The 17,909-nt window shown below is 52.3% G+C and overlaps 1 protein-coding gene across 1 annotated transcript in view; it reads right to left on the bottom strand.

Annotated features, from left to right (window-relative positions):
- The window catches only part of ARHGAP23 (Rho GTPase activating protein 23), a 70,341-nt gene that overhangs the window by 10,160 nt on the left and 42,272 nt on the right, over nt 1-17,909 (bottom strand). The window contains exons 12-20 of the mRNA XM_024745965.1: nt 17,721-17,909; nt 16,373-16,434; nt 15,978-16,108; nt 15,210-15,331; nt 13,408-13,563; nt 7,516-7,594; nt 5,262-5,335; nt 4,948-5,037; nt 3,474-3,599 (exon numbers count right to left, since the gene is read on the bottom strand). The exon at nt 17,721-17,909 is cut by the window's right edge and continues 99 nt beyond it. Coding sequence (XP_024601733.1) covers nt 3,474-3,599; nt 4,948-5,037; nt 5,262-5,335; nt 7,516-7,594; nt 13,408-13,563; nt 15,210-15,331; nt 15,978-16,108; nt 16,373-16,434; nt 17,721-17,909 — 1,029 coding nt within the window. The remainder of the gene's footprint in view (nt 1-3,473; nt 3,600-4,947; nt 5,038-5,261; nt 5,336-7,515; nt 7,595-13,407; nt 13,564-15,209; nt 15,332-15,977; nt 16,109-16,372; nt 16,435-17,720) is intronic.

Genomic DNA, 17,909 nt, shown 5'->3' on the forward strand with positions numbered 1-17,909 from the left:
ATCTTCCCGGACCGGGGCACGAACCCGTGGCCCCTGCATCGGCAGGCGGACTCTCAACCACTGCGCCACCAGGGAAGCCCCATGTTAGCTACTGTTAATAAAAGGTGCAGTCCCCGGAGACAGGCTGACCAGAGGGAGCCCTAAGAAGCCAGCCTCTAACTCGGGTTTGAGGGAACCTAAAAGTGCTCTGGGAACCTGGAAGTCTACAGGAAGCTTCCGGGTGGCCCATGGTTCTCTGGAAGAGTTCATGCTAGCTCATGCCACCCTGCTTTTGCCCATGCTGTTCCCTCTGCCTGGAACATTCGTTCTCCCTTCTCTGCCTGGCTAAATTCTTTGTGTCTTTCAAAAACTCCCTGACTATAGTCCCAGCTCTACGCCCAGGGCTGGGTTGGGTCTTTCCACGGGGCTTCCCTGGACATAGCCCAGAGCATGAAGAAGTGATGTCTTCAGAGCAGGGCCTGAGTTCCGTTCATCTCCGTGTTCCCAGCACCTGCGTTTGTATCTGGCATGGAATGACGATGTTGGTGGTGGTGGTGATGATGATGGTTAACTTTTTTTTTTTGGGGGGGGGGGGGGATGGCACGCCGTGCAGCTTGTGGAATCTTAGTTCCCCAACCAGGGATCGAACCTGGGCCCCTGGCAGTGAGAGTGTGGAGTCCTAACCACTGGACCGCCAAGTAATTCCAAGAGCTAACTCTTATATAACACTACCTAACCAGGCACCATTTTAAGTGCCTTACAGATAACAACTCATGCAACCCTCACAATAACATTGTGGGGTAAGTACTATTATTATCTCCACTTTACAGGTGAGGAAATGGAGGCACAAAAAGAATAAGTACTTGTCCAGGGTCCCACAGCATATAAGGAGCAGAGCCAGGGTTCAATCTCAGGCAGGCTGGCTCCAGAGGCAGTGCCCTGAACCTCTACACCGGTGCTTCTCAACTGGGGCGACTCTGCCCGCCGAGGGGGCATTTGGCAATGTCCTGAGACATTTTCAATTGTCACAAGTGGAAGGATGCTCCTGGTATCTGGCCGAGATGCCGCTAAACATGCTATAAGCCACAGGACAGCCCCCAACAAAGAAGAATGATCTGGCCCCAAAGGTCACTAGTGCCAGGCTGAGAAATCCCAGGGTACACGTGGTAGGAGTCAGCACGTGTGCTGAGTGAATAAATGAACAAATGCCTTGGCACGGTCTTCGTTTGGGTTCCAGCTGACTTAGTAAACGTGAGTATGGGCTGGCTGCTGACTTACTGATGGGCAGCTGAACAGCCGGGTTGGCTCATCTCCACTCTGCCATTAACTTGCTGTGTGACCCCGGGCAAGTCACTGCTCCTCTTTATGCCTCAGTATCCACCCTCTGTACAAGGCAAGGTCAGCTCTGCTGCCTTAAGGCCCCTTCCAGCTCTGCTGTCCAAGAGTTCCACAGAAACCAGGAGTCCTAGGCAGGGGGGCCAGGTGATGGTTGCAGCTGAAACTCCCAGCAGGAGGTCATGTCGCCCATGAACTCCAACCGTCCACTGAGTGGCCAGGGGTTCAGAGCCAGAGCCAGAGCAGTCTCTGTCACAAGTCCCACCCTGCCTGAGCTCGTGACTACACTGATCCCTGGCTGTATACAGAGCCTCTTAGGTGGGCGGGCTCAGTGGGCTCAATGTGAATTGAGGGGGTATCTCATTCCCTCGACAATAGTCCAGGGCTGGTTATGTTCTTATGCCAAGGGGGCAGAGAATGGAGGGTTGCACGCTCAGTTAGTTCCCAGGAAGGAATCCCTCAGTGGGAAAGCCCAGACTGGCAATGACCTCAACAGCAATTCATTCATTCATTCATTCAACAAACACTGAGTGTTCGCCATGTGCCAGGCTCTAGGCTTGGTGCTGGGATTACACCTATGAAGGAGACTGATGTGCTCCATATCCCCCGACCCTGCCCAGACAAGGAGCCGCTGTTGGCTGGGGACTTCCCCCGGGACCCTAAGGGAGGGTAAGTAGACACACTTTGGGCCTTCCTTCTCCCTGAAGACTGCTGTTCCTGACATCCCAGCTGACCACAGGCCTTGGGCTTCCTGGGACTTCACTAGGAGCCTCTCTTTCCCACTGCCCCCTGCCCCCACCACAAAGCATACACTCATGGGGACCCCGACGGCTCCCTGTTGGTTTGGGGAGCTGAACTTTTCCAAGAGAGATAGGCTTCCCCAGACCAAGGCCACATCAGGATCCCTGACATTGCTCACCAGCCCTGGCCTCCCCGACAGCTCTGGAGTGGGCCTCTGGGCTAGTGGTCCCAATGTTAGAGTGCGAACAGGCCTCGACATACCCTCTTATGGCTCAGGGCCCTGACACGTGGTGAAGGAAGGAAACAAACAGACAAGGCCAGCCAGCATGACCAAAGTCCACCCATGGCCTCACTTAGCTAACTCTGACCAATCTCCCTCACTCCAAAGCCCCCAGGAGTCAGACCTCCCAGTTGGTTGGGGAGTAAAGCACAGGCTTTGGTCAAACAGTCCTAGCTTAAAATCCCGGGGCTGCTACTTATTAGCTGTGTGACCTCGAGCAAATCACTTTGCCTCTCTGAGTCCCCCTCATCTTGTAAGATGGGAGTAACATGACCTGGTTTCCTTTCCCTAAAGTGTCTATGAGGTGGGGGAGGCTGAGGTTTCCTTTCCCTTGACCAGCTGCCAATCTTATTTCTCCTGGCAGGAGGGTTCTGGTTCCATTCTTTGTGGACTAGACCACAGGCCACACCAAGATCTGGAAATGGAAAAATCTATGATTCATAAAAACATCCCTGAGGGCCCCAGAAGGGGGTGGTGCTGCCCTGGGTTTGGCTCTGGAAAACCAAGGTCTCCTGCGCCCTCTGCTGGCCACTCTGGGTTCTCATCCCGTGGTGGATAACAATAAGAATTCTTAGAAACACCAGGCTCTTGGGGCCTCCAGGCAGCTGTGAGAGGAAGGTGACCAGCCCAAGACACACTGAACATGCAGCCAGGATCCTGCCCCAGCCCATCATCCGCCCTGCAACATCCGCCTCCCCCTATCCCGGGCATCACCATTTTCTCCCTGAAGTCTCAAGTGGGCCTGCAGGGAGAGCTCTGTCCCTGCCTCTGCACCTGTCTGCCCGTTTCTGCCAGGACACCTCTTCTGGGGGCCACCTTCTGAAGGCATCCCTTCTTTCACCCCTTCTTCCCTCCAACCCGGCAGCACCTTTCCCTGACCTTCCTCCTCCCTCCGACCCTCACATGCATCTTGGAAGCTCAGGGCCTCCTGATCCTCCTGCTGGGGATGCAATATCCTGGAAAGACAGGGATTCAGGACCCATTCCCGTCTGGCCTTAAAATGCAGCCTACTGCTTCTGAAGGGCATCCACCATCTCAGCAGCATTTCATTCAGCTGCCTCATCCTTCCCTGAGCACATCCACCCAGGCAAGCGGGAGCCAGGTGCCCAGGGGGACTTGGGCCAGGGCAGCTGCTTACGTGCTGGATTAGCGTCTCTACAATCTTGTAGCGGTCAGGCATGTGGGTCACCATGTCCGCCATGTTGTCCTCGGACGTCCTCACCAGCGTCGGCCCAAAGACTAGGGCCAGGTTCCGGGGCTCCATCTGGGCAGGGGAGGGAAGCGGATGAGCGTCAACACCCCTGTGAGCTCTGACTTCCAGCACCCCAGGCCTCCCTCACTCTGGGCCCTCAGGCCCCCAGCCCGACCCCATCCTGAGCTGACTCTGGCTTAGGGGCCGGATGCCTCCTTGCTGGGCATGGAGGTGCCTGGTAAGTAGAGAACAGGCCAGCTTTCAGCCCCACTCACGCCAGTCCCGGCACTCATGGGCAGTTCCCCACCTGCACACCCACACTGTGCTTGCTCGCAGTGGGAGAAGCCAGAGTGAGGACCCATTGGAAGTTCCAAGGGTGTTTTAGGACCGGGAGGAATCCTATAGCTCCCCTCATTTCCCCCACCCCTCCACCGCAGAATCAGAAGATATAAGGGGTTTGCTTAGGAAAAGGCAACACAAGGGATCTGAGCTAGATCAGAGGACAGATCTCCAACAGACCCAGGGCTCTGAGGCTCTCTGCCTCAGAGGGAAGATCCTAAGAAATTCAGGAGATGGCTCTCCAGGGAGAAGCACAGGCCAGTATGCAGGGAAGGGGTGGGGACTGAACAACCCTTAAGAAGGAGGGCGTGGCCAGAGGGGCTTGAAATGATCTAACCTGGAGGAGCTTAGAATACGCTGAGGAGGGACTTCCCTGGTGGTGCAGTGGTTAAGAATCTGCCTGCCAGTGCAGGGGACACGGGTTCAAGCCCTGGTCTGGGGAGATCCCACATGCCGCGAAGCAACTAAGCCCGTGCGCCACAACTACTGAGCCCATGTGCCACAACTACTGAAGCCTGCGCACCTAGAGCCCGTGCTCTGCTACAAGAGAAGCCACCGCAAGGAGAAGCCTGCACACCACAACAAAGAGTAGCCCCCGCTCGATGCAACTAGAGAAAGCCCACGCGCAGCAACAAAGACCCAACACAGCCGAAAATAAATAAATAAATTTATTTATTTTAAAAAAAGAATACGCTGAGGAGACCGTGGTAGGCTTCCCTCCCCCACACTTCACATCAGGGCCTCCACCCACCTTGTTTTTCTCCGAGTGGTCGGCTATGGTCTTCAGATGGCTCACGAGGAATTTGAGTGTTTCATAGTAATGTCCTGGGAGATCCCGGATCTGGGTGGGAGAAAGAAGGGGCGTGGAACCAGGGTGTGATGACACGCAAGGAGAAGCCTGCACACCACAACAAAGAGTAGCCCCCCGCTCGATGCAACTAGAGAAAGCCTGTGCGCAGCAACAAAGACCCAACACAGCCGAAAATAAATAAATAAATTTATTTATTTTAAAAAAAGAATACGCTGAGGAGACCGTGGTAGGCTTCCCTCCCCCACACTTCACATCAGGGCCTCCACCCACCTTGTTTTTCTCCGAGTGGTCGGCTATGGTCTTCAGATGGCTCACGAGGAATTTGAGTGTTTCATAGTAATGTCCTGGGAGATCCCGGATCTGGGTGGGAGAAAGAAGGGGCGTGGAACCAGGGTGTGATGACCTCCACCTCCCCACCACACCCCAAAGGGGCTCCGCTGCCGTATCTCAGCGGATCTGGAATCCACCCTCTAACTGCCCCTCCTCGCATAGATGGAGAAACCGAGGCCCTGAGGGGAGAAGGGCTTGCTGAGGTGCTCGCCCTGTGCAGTCTGCCCTTTGCCCAGCAGCACCCCTCTCCTCACCAGCTTCCGCAGGGTCTGCATCCGCTCCCTCGAATCTTCAATGCGATTGGCCTCGATGAAGTCATTGTATTTGTCTAGAACACAGTGAGAACTCTTTAGAGAGGTGGGCCTCCAGGCTGAGGAGGCCCTGCCGGGAGGTCAGTGTTTTGTGCCGAGGCTGTTCCAGTCTGGGGGGGACTCTGTGGCCTTGTGTTCATGTGACCAAACCCACCACGGCTGCCCTCAGGTGCGCAGCTGACCTGGGATAGCCCAGGTGTGTTTGTTTGGAAGAAATAAGATCTCAGCTGCCTACTGATCCTGGAAAAGGGGTCCCTGCCCCAGCCTCCAGGACAAGGACGCCACAAGGTTGGAAGAGAAAAGAGAAGGTTACCTAGAAAGAGGGAGGGGTCTTTCAGCCTCCAAATACCCTTCCCCCTCTGTGTCAACGTTCCCCCAACTCCCTTCAGAAAAAGTCCATGGGAAACTTTAAAAAATGGGATGTGTTAAGTTTATCCTAAAATTCATCTGGAAGAATGATGAGGGAGGTTTTGCCCTGTTAGATACTGAAATATACTAAAAAGACAGCAGGGCTAAGGCAGGTGATGAAGGATCAGGACAGATAAAGGCAGCACTTCAAGTCAGTTATCTTGTTGGGAAAATAAATCCATTTCTAGCTCACATAATACACAAATAAATTCAATTGCATGACAGAGCCAAAAACAGAAGTTATTAAAATATTGGGGAAAAATAAGAAAATACTTTTATAATCATAAGGCATTCTTAAACATGAGATACAGAATCCATTAACGGTTAACAGCTTGACTGTACATAAAATAACTGTTTTCAATTTCCATACTGAAAAGTTAAAAGGCAATGGCAGACCAAGAGCAAATATTTACAAAAACTAATAAAGGGTTAATATCCATAATGTACAAAGAGCTTGTCTCCTACAAATCAATAGGAAAAAAGACCAAGAACCCAGTAGCAAAATGGGCACATAGTCTGAACGAGCAGCTACAGAGGAAACGGTACAGGCCAATAAACTAGTGAAAAGACAGTTCATCTCTTAGTAACGACAGAAATGAAAATGGTAACAATAGTGAGATGCCGTGTTCTCTCTCTCAGATCAGCAAAAGTTTAAAATATTAATAACATCCAGTGCCGATGGGGATGTGAGGAAGCAAAATCTCTTACGCTGCGACTGGGAGTGTGAACTAGGGCCGCCTCCCCAGAGTACAACTTGACTTTAGCTTTCAAAATGTTTTCCAGGACTTTAACCCAGCAATTCCATGTCTACGAATCCACCTCCGGGACCCTGGTCCAGGTGTGCAGGAACGTAGGCAAGGAAAGTCACTGTAACACGTTTCGAAATAGCAAAAATGCGAAGACAACCTAAATAGCTAGCAGTAGGGGAGTGATTAGACAAATTACAGTCTATTCAGCCTAGGAAAAACTATGTGGTTGATTTAAAAGAAGAATGAGGTAGAGCTCTTTGTACTGACACGAGTGAATCTCAAAATTATAAGCCTCCTTCTGTTAAGAACTCAAGCAGTGGTGTGCTGGAGCCGCTCGCCCGCATGGGCTTCTGACAACCAGCTGTGTTTGGCTTTCATGTTGGTGACAGCAAATTGGGAGCTTGAAATCAGCCGTGGTGGGAGTATTTATACCATGGAAACTGGAAAATGCTACACATCACGGCTTTTTTCCCTTGAGAGCCAGATGTGAAACATTTACCAGCGCGCCACTGAACCCGCCCATCTTCAAGCCCTACATATGCGAGTGTGTCTTTGTCACACGTGTAAGAGGGTCTGGAAGGAAACGCAACGCACTGTTAATAAGTAAGCAGCTCAGCAAATGGTCAAGAGCTGGGCTCTGGAGCCAGATGCCTGGGGCTGAACCCTGGCTCTGACACTTACAACCTCTGTGACCTTGGGCAAGTCACTTAACCTCTCTGTGCCATAGTTTCCTCATCTATAGAGGGGAAATAATAGTACCTACCTCATGGAGTTGTAGGGAGTGGTGCCTGGCACATAGTAAATGCTCAGAAAGTGTGAGGATAACCTCTGCGGACAGGGAATGGGAGGATGACGGGGACCCTTGTGTTTACTTGATTCATATCTGTACTACCTACGTTTTTTACAAGCATGTGCTTCTTTTGTATTAAAACAAAAACCCCCAAAAGTAAAACCAACACACCCAATTTAAAAAGTGGTCAGGATGCAACCTAGACAGGTATTCCCTCCTCCTCCCGTCTTCCACTTCCACCCCTACTCACCGTCGGTGAAGAGGGGCTCAGGGAGCTTTCGGAAGAAGGACTTGAGCAGGCTGCTGATCACGTTGAGGTCTTGCCAGCGCTGGGGAGGGGCAATGACATCAGGCCACAGGTAGGGCCCTGCCCAGGTGCCCAAACCTCCACGCCCCCAGGTTCAGAGCCAGCCAGGCCCCGCCCAGGTGCCCACACCTCCATGCCTGTCCAGCCCTAGAGCCCAGTCCAGCCCGGCTTGGGCCCTCTCTGGGACCCACTCATAGCCAGCTCTCCCCAGACCAGGACTGTCTGGGCTAAGAAGACTCATCACAGTAGAAAAGAGTCCCCAGCTAGGTCCTAGCCCCTCCACCACCTGGCCCCAGCACCCCCCTGCTCCAGCCAGCCCAGTGGGCTCGGACATTTGTCCACGCAGAGAAAGAAGCAGGTCCCTTCCCTGGTGCAGGCACTGTGGGGGACAGAGGTGAGCAAAACCCGTCCCCGCACGAGCCTGCCCACTGGACCTCCATTAGGCCTGCTGGTGCCAACTCCTGCTTCCCAGCGCCCCCCCACTTAGGGGAGTCACCCCGGACCCCTCTCCTCATCCACGACACAGCTCACGTTCATGCCTGGTGGCTTCCTGTCTCAGGCCCTTTGCACTGGCTGGTTCCCTCCACTAGAACTCGCCTCCCCCTGCCCTTCACATGACTGGCTCGCCCCGAATCTAAACATCTTCGGAGAGGCCTCCCCCGACCCGACCATCGCGGCACCGCCGCCGTCTGTAGCACAGCCCTGACTTTTCTTCCTTCTGTGGCACTTACCGCAGTGGATCATTCCTGTATGCGTTAGTTTCCTTGTTCCTGCCTGGCGGATCTGTAAGCCACATGAGGGGCAGGGATCCTGTCTGTTTTATTCCCACTGCGCTCCTATCACCTAGCCAGCCCTATTAGCCTGGCACTTAAATGGTCTAAATCATGAATTCTCAACCAGGGCAACTCAGCCCCCAGGGACGTTTAGCAGTGTGTGGAACCGTTTGGTTTTCACAAGCGGCGGGGGGGGGCGGTGCCACTGGCATCTAGTGGACAGAGGCCAGGGATACTTCTAAACTTCCTCCAGTGCACAGGATAACCTCCCACAAAAAAGAATTATTCTGCCCAAAGGGTCAAGGTTGAGAAATCTGATCTAAATAAATGGTTGTTGAATACAAGAATGAATAAAAGAATGGCCGGCTCAGTGTCTCTCCTGTCCACCAGGGGGCACCATCAGCCTGCACAAAGTCAAGGATAACTCCCTTGAAAGGAACTGCTCAGAATAACTCATGTCCAGAAAGCAACAGAATACCCCCAACAAAGACACACAACTCAACAATATACACACTCATTACCACGGGTCCACAACTTAATGCCAAACCATCCACAGGCTCGATGGTACGCTTAACTTCTAGCACTCCCCGTGACAAATGACACAAACTGATGTCTGAGACAAAATCACACACCCAACACACACGGCACGGCCCCACCCTGGTCCCTCTTCTCCCTGGATGAGGCCCAGCTCATGTGCGCACCCAGTGTGGGCTCCTGCCCACCTCCCTCCACTGCCTCCTGGCCCTCATGTGTAGGCTCTTCTCATCTCCCAGCTGCCAAACCCAAGGCCTTGCCCTGTCCTTCTTTCTTTCTTTCTTTCCCCCCATTGGAGAAAAGGTTATCAAGGCTAAAGACTGGAAACTGAAATGCTTAACTACTAAAGAATACATAAATTATTTGTGGAATATCTGTATCATGAAATAAAAAGAGCAATAAAAAATATATGAACTCTAGATTTTTCAACAAAGATGAATTTCACAAATTATGGATGGTGATAGTGCCATTTTCGTTGTTCTGTTGTTGTTACTTACTCCACCTTTATTGAGGTATAATTAACAGATAAAAATTGTATATATTTAAGATATACAATGTGATTGATGTGATAAATCTATACCCTGTGTAACGATTCACACAATCAAGCTGATTAAAACACTTATCACCTCACATAGTTACCTTTTATTTTGTGCTGGGAATACTTAAGGTCTAATAGCTTAGCAAATTTCAGGTATACAATATTTAATTACCATCACCATGCTGTACCTTAGATCCCAGAATTGCCCTGTCCCTCGTGACCCCTCCTATGCCTAAGTATCTGCCCCCCCATCCCCAGCCTCACCTGAGCTGCCCTCTCCTTCTGTCCCACTCAGAGCCTGGCCCTTGTAGTTCCCATGCCCACCCTCTCCCCAGACGGCAGCTCCCTCCGTCGTCTCACCTCTGTGCCCCAGCGTGACCCCACGCTCACTCCCCAATTCACCTCGGTCTAGTGCCCGATTATGCATCACCCCCATGTGGGTGACTTACCACCACTCCAAGTCCAATGCGGTCCCTACCTGACACATCCTCCCTCTCCTGCCCTACTCCCCTGGTCTGCCAGGGACAGATACCACCAGCCTGCAGCTCAAATTTTTAGCTCTTTCCTACCCCTTCTTCCTCCCTCTCATGCAGCCAACTCCTAGAGCTGCTCCCATCCTCCTTACCCCCTCCCCCTGGGACCACCAAGACCTCCTGACCCCTCCCACAATATCAGTAATTTCTTCCCTAGATGCCCTGCTCTGGGCCTCCCTCGTTCGTATCCATTAGGCGTAAGCTAAAGCACTACTTCCTCAAACCCTACTCTCATTTATGCCTCCCCAGCTGAGAAGCCATCAAAGGCTCCCTACTGTCCATTGGCTCAAGGTCAAAGGCTTTAGTGAAGCCATCAAAAGCCCTCTGTCCCCTGCCCTGGGCCTCACCCTCTCCACTGCCAAGCCCAGGAGGTGGGTCCATTCTCTGTCCTGACACTCAGACCCTTCTCTGGGATTTTGGAAAATGCTATCACCCGCTGCCTGGACTGCCTTCCTATTCATCCTTCAAAGATTTCAAACACCTGCTCCAGTCCCCAGCATTCTCTCAAACAATCTGGTCCTTGATGAGAACCAGCTTTTTCTCCTGTCCACTATTTCACACATACTTATCTTGTCTCCCTAGTTCCTTCCCAAGGACAGGAAGACTATCTTACATTTTCACAACTCTGGAGGCTGGGAAATCTAAGAACAAGGTGCCGGCCCTTTCAGTTTTTGATGAGGGCTCCCTTCCTGGTTTGCAGGCAGTCACCTTCTTGCTGTGTCCTTAGAAGATGGAGCAGGTGAGGCAGGGAGCTCTCTGGTGTCTCCTTTCTCAAGGACACTAATCCTATTGTACCAGGGCCCTGACTTTATGACTTCATTTAACCTTAATTACCTCCTAATCGGCCCTATCTCCAAATACACTCATCTTGGGAGTTAGGGCTTCAACGTATAAATTTTGGGAGGACACGATTCAGTTCACAGCACAAGAGAAAGAGGAGATGATTGTTAGAGCAGAATTCTGAAGGAATCCAGAATTCTCCAAAAGAGGATTGTGAACACTGTTTAGAGATATTAACATTTCTCTCTATAGCAGAAATGACGAGTTGTAGTGAAAGTACGGAAACATTTCTAGACAGGACAGACATTTCGGAAGTCTGCATTAGACGGCCTAGATCTTCTTTGGAATGCTGCACTCTACCTCCTTGGTCTGCTGTTATCCACTTTTCAGAGTTATTTGATAGTTACTTTATATGTTCTGTCCAGGATTATTAGATGTAATCAGTAGGAAAGATTGGACAGAGTGTGTTTGCTCTATCTTAACTGGAACCAGAGCCCCGGTATGTAATTTTTTATTCCTGCTCTAAACACATCATTTTTTTAAATTGAGGTCTAGTTGATGTACAGTATTATATGTTTCAGGGGTACAGCATAGTGATTCCCAATTTTTAAAGGTTATATTCCCTTTATAGTTACTATAACCTACTGCAAACTCTTGTGTCGTTGTCAGATCCCTTCACAAGCTGCTCTTGTCTCATCTGATCAACGGCCCACGTTGCTGGCCGCTCCAGCAAACACCATATACTCCCCTTCTAACCAGGTGTCTGCAAACCTTGGCCCGTAGGTCAAATCCAGCCAACGACCTGATTTTGTGTGGCCTTTGAGCTAAGAATGGGTTTTGCATCTTTAAAAGATTGTGAAGAAAAAGAAGGAAGAGAAGGAAGAGGATAAGGAAGAGGAGGGTTTGCAACAGACCATGTGGTAACCAAAGCCCTGGAATACTTGCTACCTGGCCCTTTACAGAGAAGGTATGGACTGCCGGCAAACCTTAGGGGCCCACGCCTTTCCCCAGGCTGTTCCCTCTGCCTGGAGTGCCCTTTCCTGGCTTTCGCTGGCTTTTCGTGGACTCTATTCATCCTCAAGGCCCAAAAAACTGTCGCCTACCAGCCTCTGTCTCTGGGCTTTCAGGCCATGGCTGCAGCTGGGGTGATGCCCTTCCCCACGGCTGGCCTGCAAAGGCAAGTTGCGTCTTGCCTTGGGGCCCTGACCCAGTGCCAGGCACACCACAGGGTACAATGAACACAACAGACACCACCACATTGGCCCCCCTTCCATAGGCCAACGCCCCCCAGTCACACTCACCTCATCCTGCAGGTTGATGTCCCCGGGGCCACGGTTGAGCTGCTCCTGCAGGCTGGACACCACTGCGTTGTTGCCTGGCACCCGGTAAATGCCTGTGGACTCCAGCCCCCGTGCCTCCACAATGCGACAGCATGCAGCCACGATCAGGGGGACACGCTGGGGACACAGCAGGGCAGAGGTGTTAGGAAGAGTAAGAACAGCATTCTCTGGGAGAAAATACTTGCAAGTGATATGACTGACTAATAAGGGATTAACAGCCAACATACATAAACAGCTCATACAACTCAACATCAAAAATACAAACGACCTGGGAATTGGCTGGCGGTCCAGTGGTTGGGACTCTGCACTTCCACTGCTGGGGGCCCAGGTTCGATCCCTGGTCAGGGAACTAAGATCCCACAAGCCGCGAGACACGGCCAAAAAAAAAATAATAATACAAAAACCCAACTTAAAAAATGGGCAGAAGAACTGAATAGACATTTTTCCAAAGAGGAAATGCAGATGGCCAAGAGGCACATGAAAAGATGCTCAACATCGCCAGTCATCAGGGAATGTTTGCTCTATCTTAACTGGAACCAGAGCCCCGGTATGTAATTTTTTATTCCTGCTCTAAACACATCATTTTTTTAAATTGAGGTCTAGTTGATGTACAGTATTATATGTTTCAGGGGTACAGCATAGTGATTCCCAATTTTTAAAGGTTATATTCCCTTTATAGTTACTATAACCTACTGCAAACTCTTGTGTCGTTGTCAGATCCCTTCACAAGCTGCTCTTGTCTCATCTGATCAACGGCCCACGTTGCTGGCCGCTCCAGCAAACACCATATACTCCCCTTCTAACCAGGTGTCTGCAAACCTTGGCCCGTAGGTCAAATCCAGCCAACGACCTGATTTTGTGTGGCCTTTGAGCTAAGAATGGGTTTTGCATCTTTAAAAGATTGTGAAGAAAAAGAAGGAAGAGAAGGAAGAGGAGGGTTTGCAACAGACCATGTGGTAACCAAAGCCCTGGAATACTTGCTACCTGGCCCTTTACAGAGAAGGTATGGACTGCCGGCAAACCTTAGGGGCCCACGCCTTTCCCCAGGCTGTTCCCTCTGCCTGGAGTGCCCTTTCCTGGCTTTCGCTGGCTTTTCGTGGACTCTATTCATCCTCAAGGCCCAAAAAACTGTCGCCTACCAGCCTCTGTCTCTGGGCTTTCAGGCCATGGCTGCAGCTGGGGTGATGCCCTTCCCCACGGCTGGCCTGCAAAGGCAAGTTGCGTCTTGCCTTGGGGCCCTGACCCAGTGCCAGGCACACCACAGGGTACAATGAACACAACAGACACCACCACATTGGCCCCCCTTCCATAGGCCAACGCCCCCCAGTCACACTCACCTCATCCTGCAGGTTGATGTCCCCGGGGCCACGGTTGAGCTGCTCCTGCAGGCTGGACACCACTGCGTTGTTGCCTGGCACCCGGTAAATGCCTGTGGACTCCAGCCCCCGTGCCTCCACAATGCGACAGCATGCAGCCACGATCAGGGGGACACGCTGGGGACACAGCAGGGCAGAGGTGTTAGGAAGAGTAAGAACAGCATTCTCTGGGAGAAAATACTTGCAAGTGATATGACCGACTTAATAAGGGATTAACAGCCAACATACATAAACAGCTCATACAACTCAACATCAAAAATACAAACGACCTGGGAATTGGCTGGCGGTCCAGTGGTTGGGACTCTGCACTTCCACTGCTGGGGGCCCAGGTTCGATCCCTGGTCAGGGAACTAAGATCCCACAAGCCGCGAGACACGGCCAAAAAAAAAATAATAATACAAAAACCCAACTTAAAAAATGGGCAGAAGAACTGAATAGACATTTTTCCAAAGAGGAAATGCAGATGGCCAAGAGGCACATGAAAAGATGCTCAACATCGCCAGTCATCAGGGAAATGCAAATCAAAACCACAATGAGATATCAGTTCACACCTGTCAGAATGGCTGTCATCAAAAAGGCCACAAATAACAAATGTTGGCGAGGATGTGGAGAAAAGGGATCCCTTGTACACTGTTGGTGGGAATGTAAACTGGTGTAGCCACTGTGGAAAACAGTATGGAGGTTTCTCAAAAAAACTAACAGTAGAGCTACCATATGACCCAGCAATTCCACTCCTCAGTATATCCAAAAAAAACCAAAAACACTAATTCGAAAAGATACATGCACCCCAGTGTTCACAGCAATATTATTTACAATTGCCAAGATATGGAAGAAAACTAAATGTCCATCAAAGATGAATGGATTAAAAAAAAAGATAAAAGAAAAAGATGAATGGATAAAGGAGATGTGATGTATATCTATATATAGATTATCTATCTATCTATCTATCTATCTATCTATATATATATATATACACAATGGAATACTACTCAGTCATAAAAAAGAATGAAATTTTGCCATTTGCAGCAACATGGATGGACCTGGAGGGCACTATGCTACGTGAAATAAGTCAGAGAGAAAAAGACGAATACTGTATGATATCATTTACATGTGGAATCTAAAAAATAAAACAAACTAGTGAATATACAAAAAAGAAGCAGACTCACAGATACAGAGAACAAACTAGTGGTTACCAGTGGGGAGAAGAAAGAGGGGAGGGGAAGTATAGGGCTAGGGAATTAAGAGGTACAAACTATTAGGTAGAAAATAAGCTACAAGGATGTACTGTACAGCACAGGGAATACAGCCAATATTTCATAATAACTATAAATGGAGCATCAGCTTTAAACACTGAACCACTACCTTGTACGCCTGTAACTTATATTATATTGTACAGCAACTACACTTCAATAGAAGACAAAAAGAACAGCATTCTCCACCAGTGGGCCAGAGGTAGGGAGGACAAGATGGGGGCAGTGCAAAGCCAGACCCCAGGGGTTCTGGTGGTTACTAAGGCTCTCACTGTCTCCGGTCTGGGAGCAGAAATCGCACCAAAGCCTCGCCACGATCTGAGAAAGAGCACCAGCTGGGCGTCAGGGATTCTGGGCTCTGTCTCAACTCTGCTGCTCCCTCGCAGGGCTGCTTCCCCAGCTGTGTCTGTAAGACGCGGTGGAGAGCTGGCTCCAAAGTCCCTTGCAGCTCTGACTCTCTGTGTCTCGGTCTCCCCACTTCCCTGCTGGCTCTGGAGCACGGCGGGAACCCACCTGGTTCTCTGTGGCTGGCTGGCACTCCTCCAGTCGGACCCCAAATGCCCTGGGGGCTGCCTTCTTGTTCTTCTTGATGATGTTGATGCCCCAGGGGGTTTTGGGGGTGGAGACACTGTCATCTGGGGTTGGGGAAGGCAGAGAGAGGCAGGGTGAGCTGGGGGCTCGGGGAGGGGCAGCCACCACACTAGGTCACACACGCTCACACACCACATTCACACACTGGACGTATGGGGACTCCATCAGAGAAGCAACCGGGATGCTGAGGGCTGATGGCAAATTATAATATCCCAGCAGAGAAGGCCAAAGAGATGAAGGTGTCTACCCTGGAGAAGAGAGGCCTCAGAGTAATATAAGGACTTCTGTATGGCTAAAACAACAAGGTGGAAGCCATAGATTCTGGTACAGCTGAAGGAAGAACTTTCTAATGGCCAAAAGTGTGTGAAGATGGAAAAGGCTGCCTGCGGAGAGGATGAGGCTCCTGCTCCTGAAGGGACACACGAGGAGACCGGAGGACCACACAGGCTGGGATGTCATGGAGGGAAATCAGGCTCCGGGCCCTCCCAGCCCTGAGACCCTGAGGGCCCCCGGACCCTCACAGGCATGCACACATGGGCAGACACACGAGGATAACCGTGGCACACACCTACAGGCACACACACCACCTGACACACACACACAGGCCCTCCGCTCCCATGCAGACCCACAGGCCGACCAGCCCTCCCCACGCATGGGTGCACACCACCCCCTTAGCAGCCGCCTTCCTACCCTTGCTCCCTGCGGGCTGGTCCTGAGTCCTGAGGCCACGTGCTGTACTCTGTTTGAGGAACTCAGACTTGAGGCCCCCCAGGCCACGAGAGCCTTTGGGGGAGGAATCAGCTTTGGGCCCAGAGCTATGGCTGTGTGGGAAGAGGGGAGAGGTCTTCACTGGGGTGACCCAGCACGCCACCTGCCCTGGCCTCCCACCTCTTCGGACCTCCCCTCCACCCCGTCCATGCCCTTCTGGGGACTGGAGGCCTCAATGCCCCTGCCACCCTCACTGCCCCCAGCAGAGGGCAATTCAGGGGCCACCCTCAGGTCTGAAGGTGGGCCAGGAGGACGACCTCTACCCAAGGTGTCTCCCACCCCACGGCCAGGACTGCTCCATGAGGGCTGGGCCTCACCTCACTTTGCGATAATCATTAAGCTTCTTGCTGATCAGAGCTTGGTTGGCACAGCCGGGGTCCTGGAGGAGGCGGAAGAGAAAGCAGACCCCATCAGTGCCCATGGCCAGCCCACCCAGGGCTTCTCCGTGGCCCCTGCCTCGGCCTCGCCTCCCCTCTCCTCCACCTGCCAGCTGAAGGGTGCAGACCCTGGAGCCAGGAAGACCAGGGCTGGACTCCCGAGCACCCCCTCACCAGCTGTGTGACCTTGGGCAATCCACTTAGCCTCTCTGAGCCTCAGTCTCCTCAGCAGTAACATGGGGAGACAACGTGGCAACCTCAGGGCTAGGGTGCGGAATTATGCACGTGGCACTCATCACAGTCCTGGCAAGGCACCGATGAGGTGCCCCACGAGGGGCGGCTATTGCAATAATGAAGGTGACTTGGGACCCTCAGATAGCGCCTGTCGGGGACAGCCCAGCCAGTCACCCCAGAAAAGGGCCCCAAATTTCAGGTGCTTTCCTCCTTGCGGTGAGGAATGACAGTGTCCTGGGGAGGCAGAGCCTGGGTCAGTGAGATGGTGTCCTCAGCGTGCACTAGCGCCCCTCTACCTGTGGCCAGAGCAGTTGCACATCTGGACCAGGGCCCAAGCCACACCATCCTCTTGGCAGAGACCAGCCGCCAAGCCCAGGACCCCCACATGACTCTGTGCAGGTGTCCAGAGGCACCTGGCGGAGGGGGTGGGCGGAGGCAGAAAGCCCAGCCCAGGCTCCTAGCTTGCAGCTGCAGCTGCCCAGGAGGGGGCGCCATGTAAAAATGCTCCTGGAGTCCCTGCCAAAGCCCTTGGCTCAGGCCCTGCTGCCTGCTGCCAAGGCCAATCCCCTTGGCCTCCTCCCAAGGTCAATGTGTTTGTGCCCCTGCAGACAGGCCAGCCCTGTCAGAGGGGCCAGCCACAGTTTTGGCCCAGGGGCACCCCTTTCTGTAATAATTCCACAGGAGACCCCCGCCTCCCAAACCTCCAGCAAGAGGCTGAGGTTGGCCGGGAGCTGACCCCTCTGTGCCAGAGCCTGCCCAAGGCGGTCATAACGATGACGATAACAACAATTACTGTCGTTCCTACAGCTATTATTGTTCCTGCCAGTCATGGAACACTAAAGACGCCAGGTCCTCTGTGAGCCACTGCCCCAAGCATCGTCTCTTCACACCAAACCCTTGGAGGGCACGGTTGCAAGGGGGTACTCCTGTCAGCCCATTTTATGCAGGAGGGGACTGAGGCTCAGACCGGTGAAGGGAGGATCCCGGCAGGCGAGAGGCGCCCGGGACCTGCCCTGCCCTCCCTGGCCCGGCTGGGGCCGGGCCGGGCCCTCACCTCGCCCTCGGCCCTGCTGTTCTCTCGGATCGCTCTGATCCAGCCCAGCATGTCATCCCGGTCCTCAGCCTGAAAGAGATATTCACAGAAGTCAGCGGTGGTCAGCCGGAACACGTGCCTCCTCTTGGTCTCGCTGTAGGAGATGTCCACCAGGCAGGAGCCGATGCAGACGGGCGCCGCCTCGTCCTC

Source organism: Neophocaena asiaeorientalis, unplaced genomic scaffold (assembly GCF_003031525.2).
Source record: "Neophocaena asiaeorientalis asiaeorientalis breed wild unplaced genomic scaffold, Neophocaena_asiaeorientalis_V1.1 scaffold1, whole genome shotgun sequence".
Classification (NCBI taxonomy): domain Eukaryota; kingdom Metazoa; phylum Chordata; class Mammalia; order Artiodactyla; family Phocoenidae; genus Neophocaena; species Neophocaena asiaeorientalis.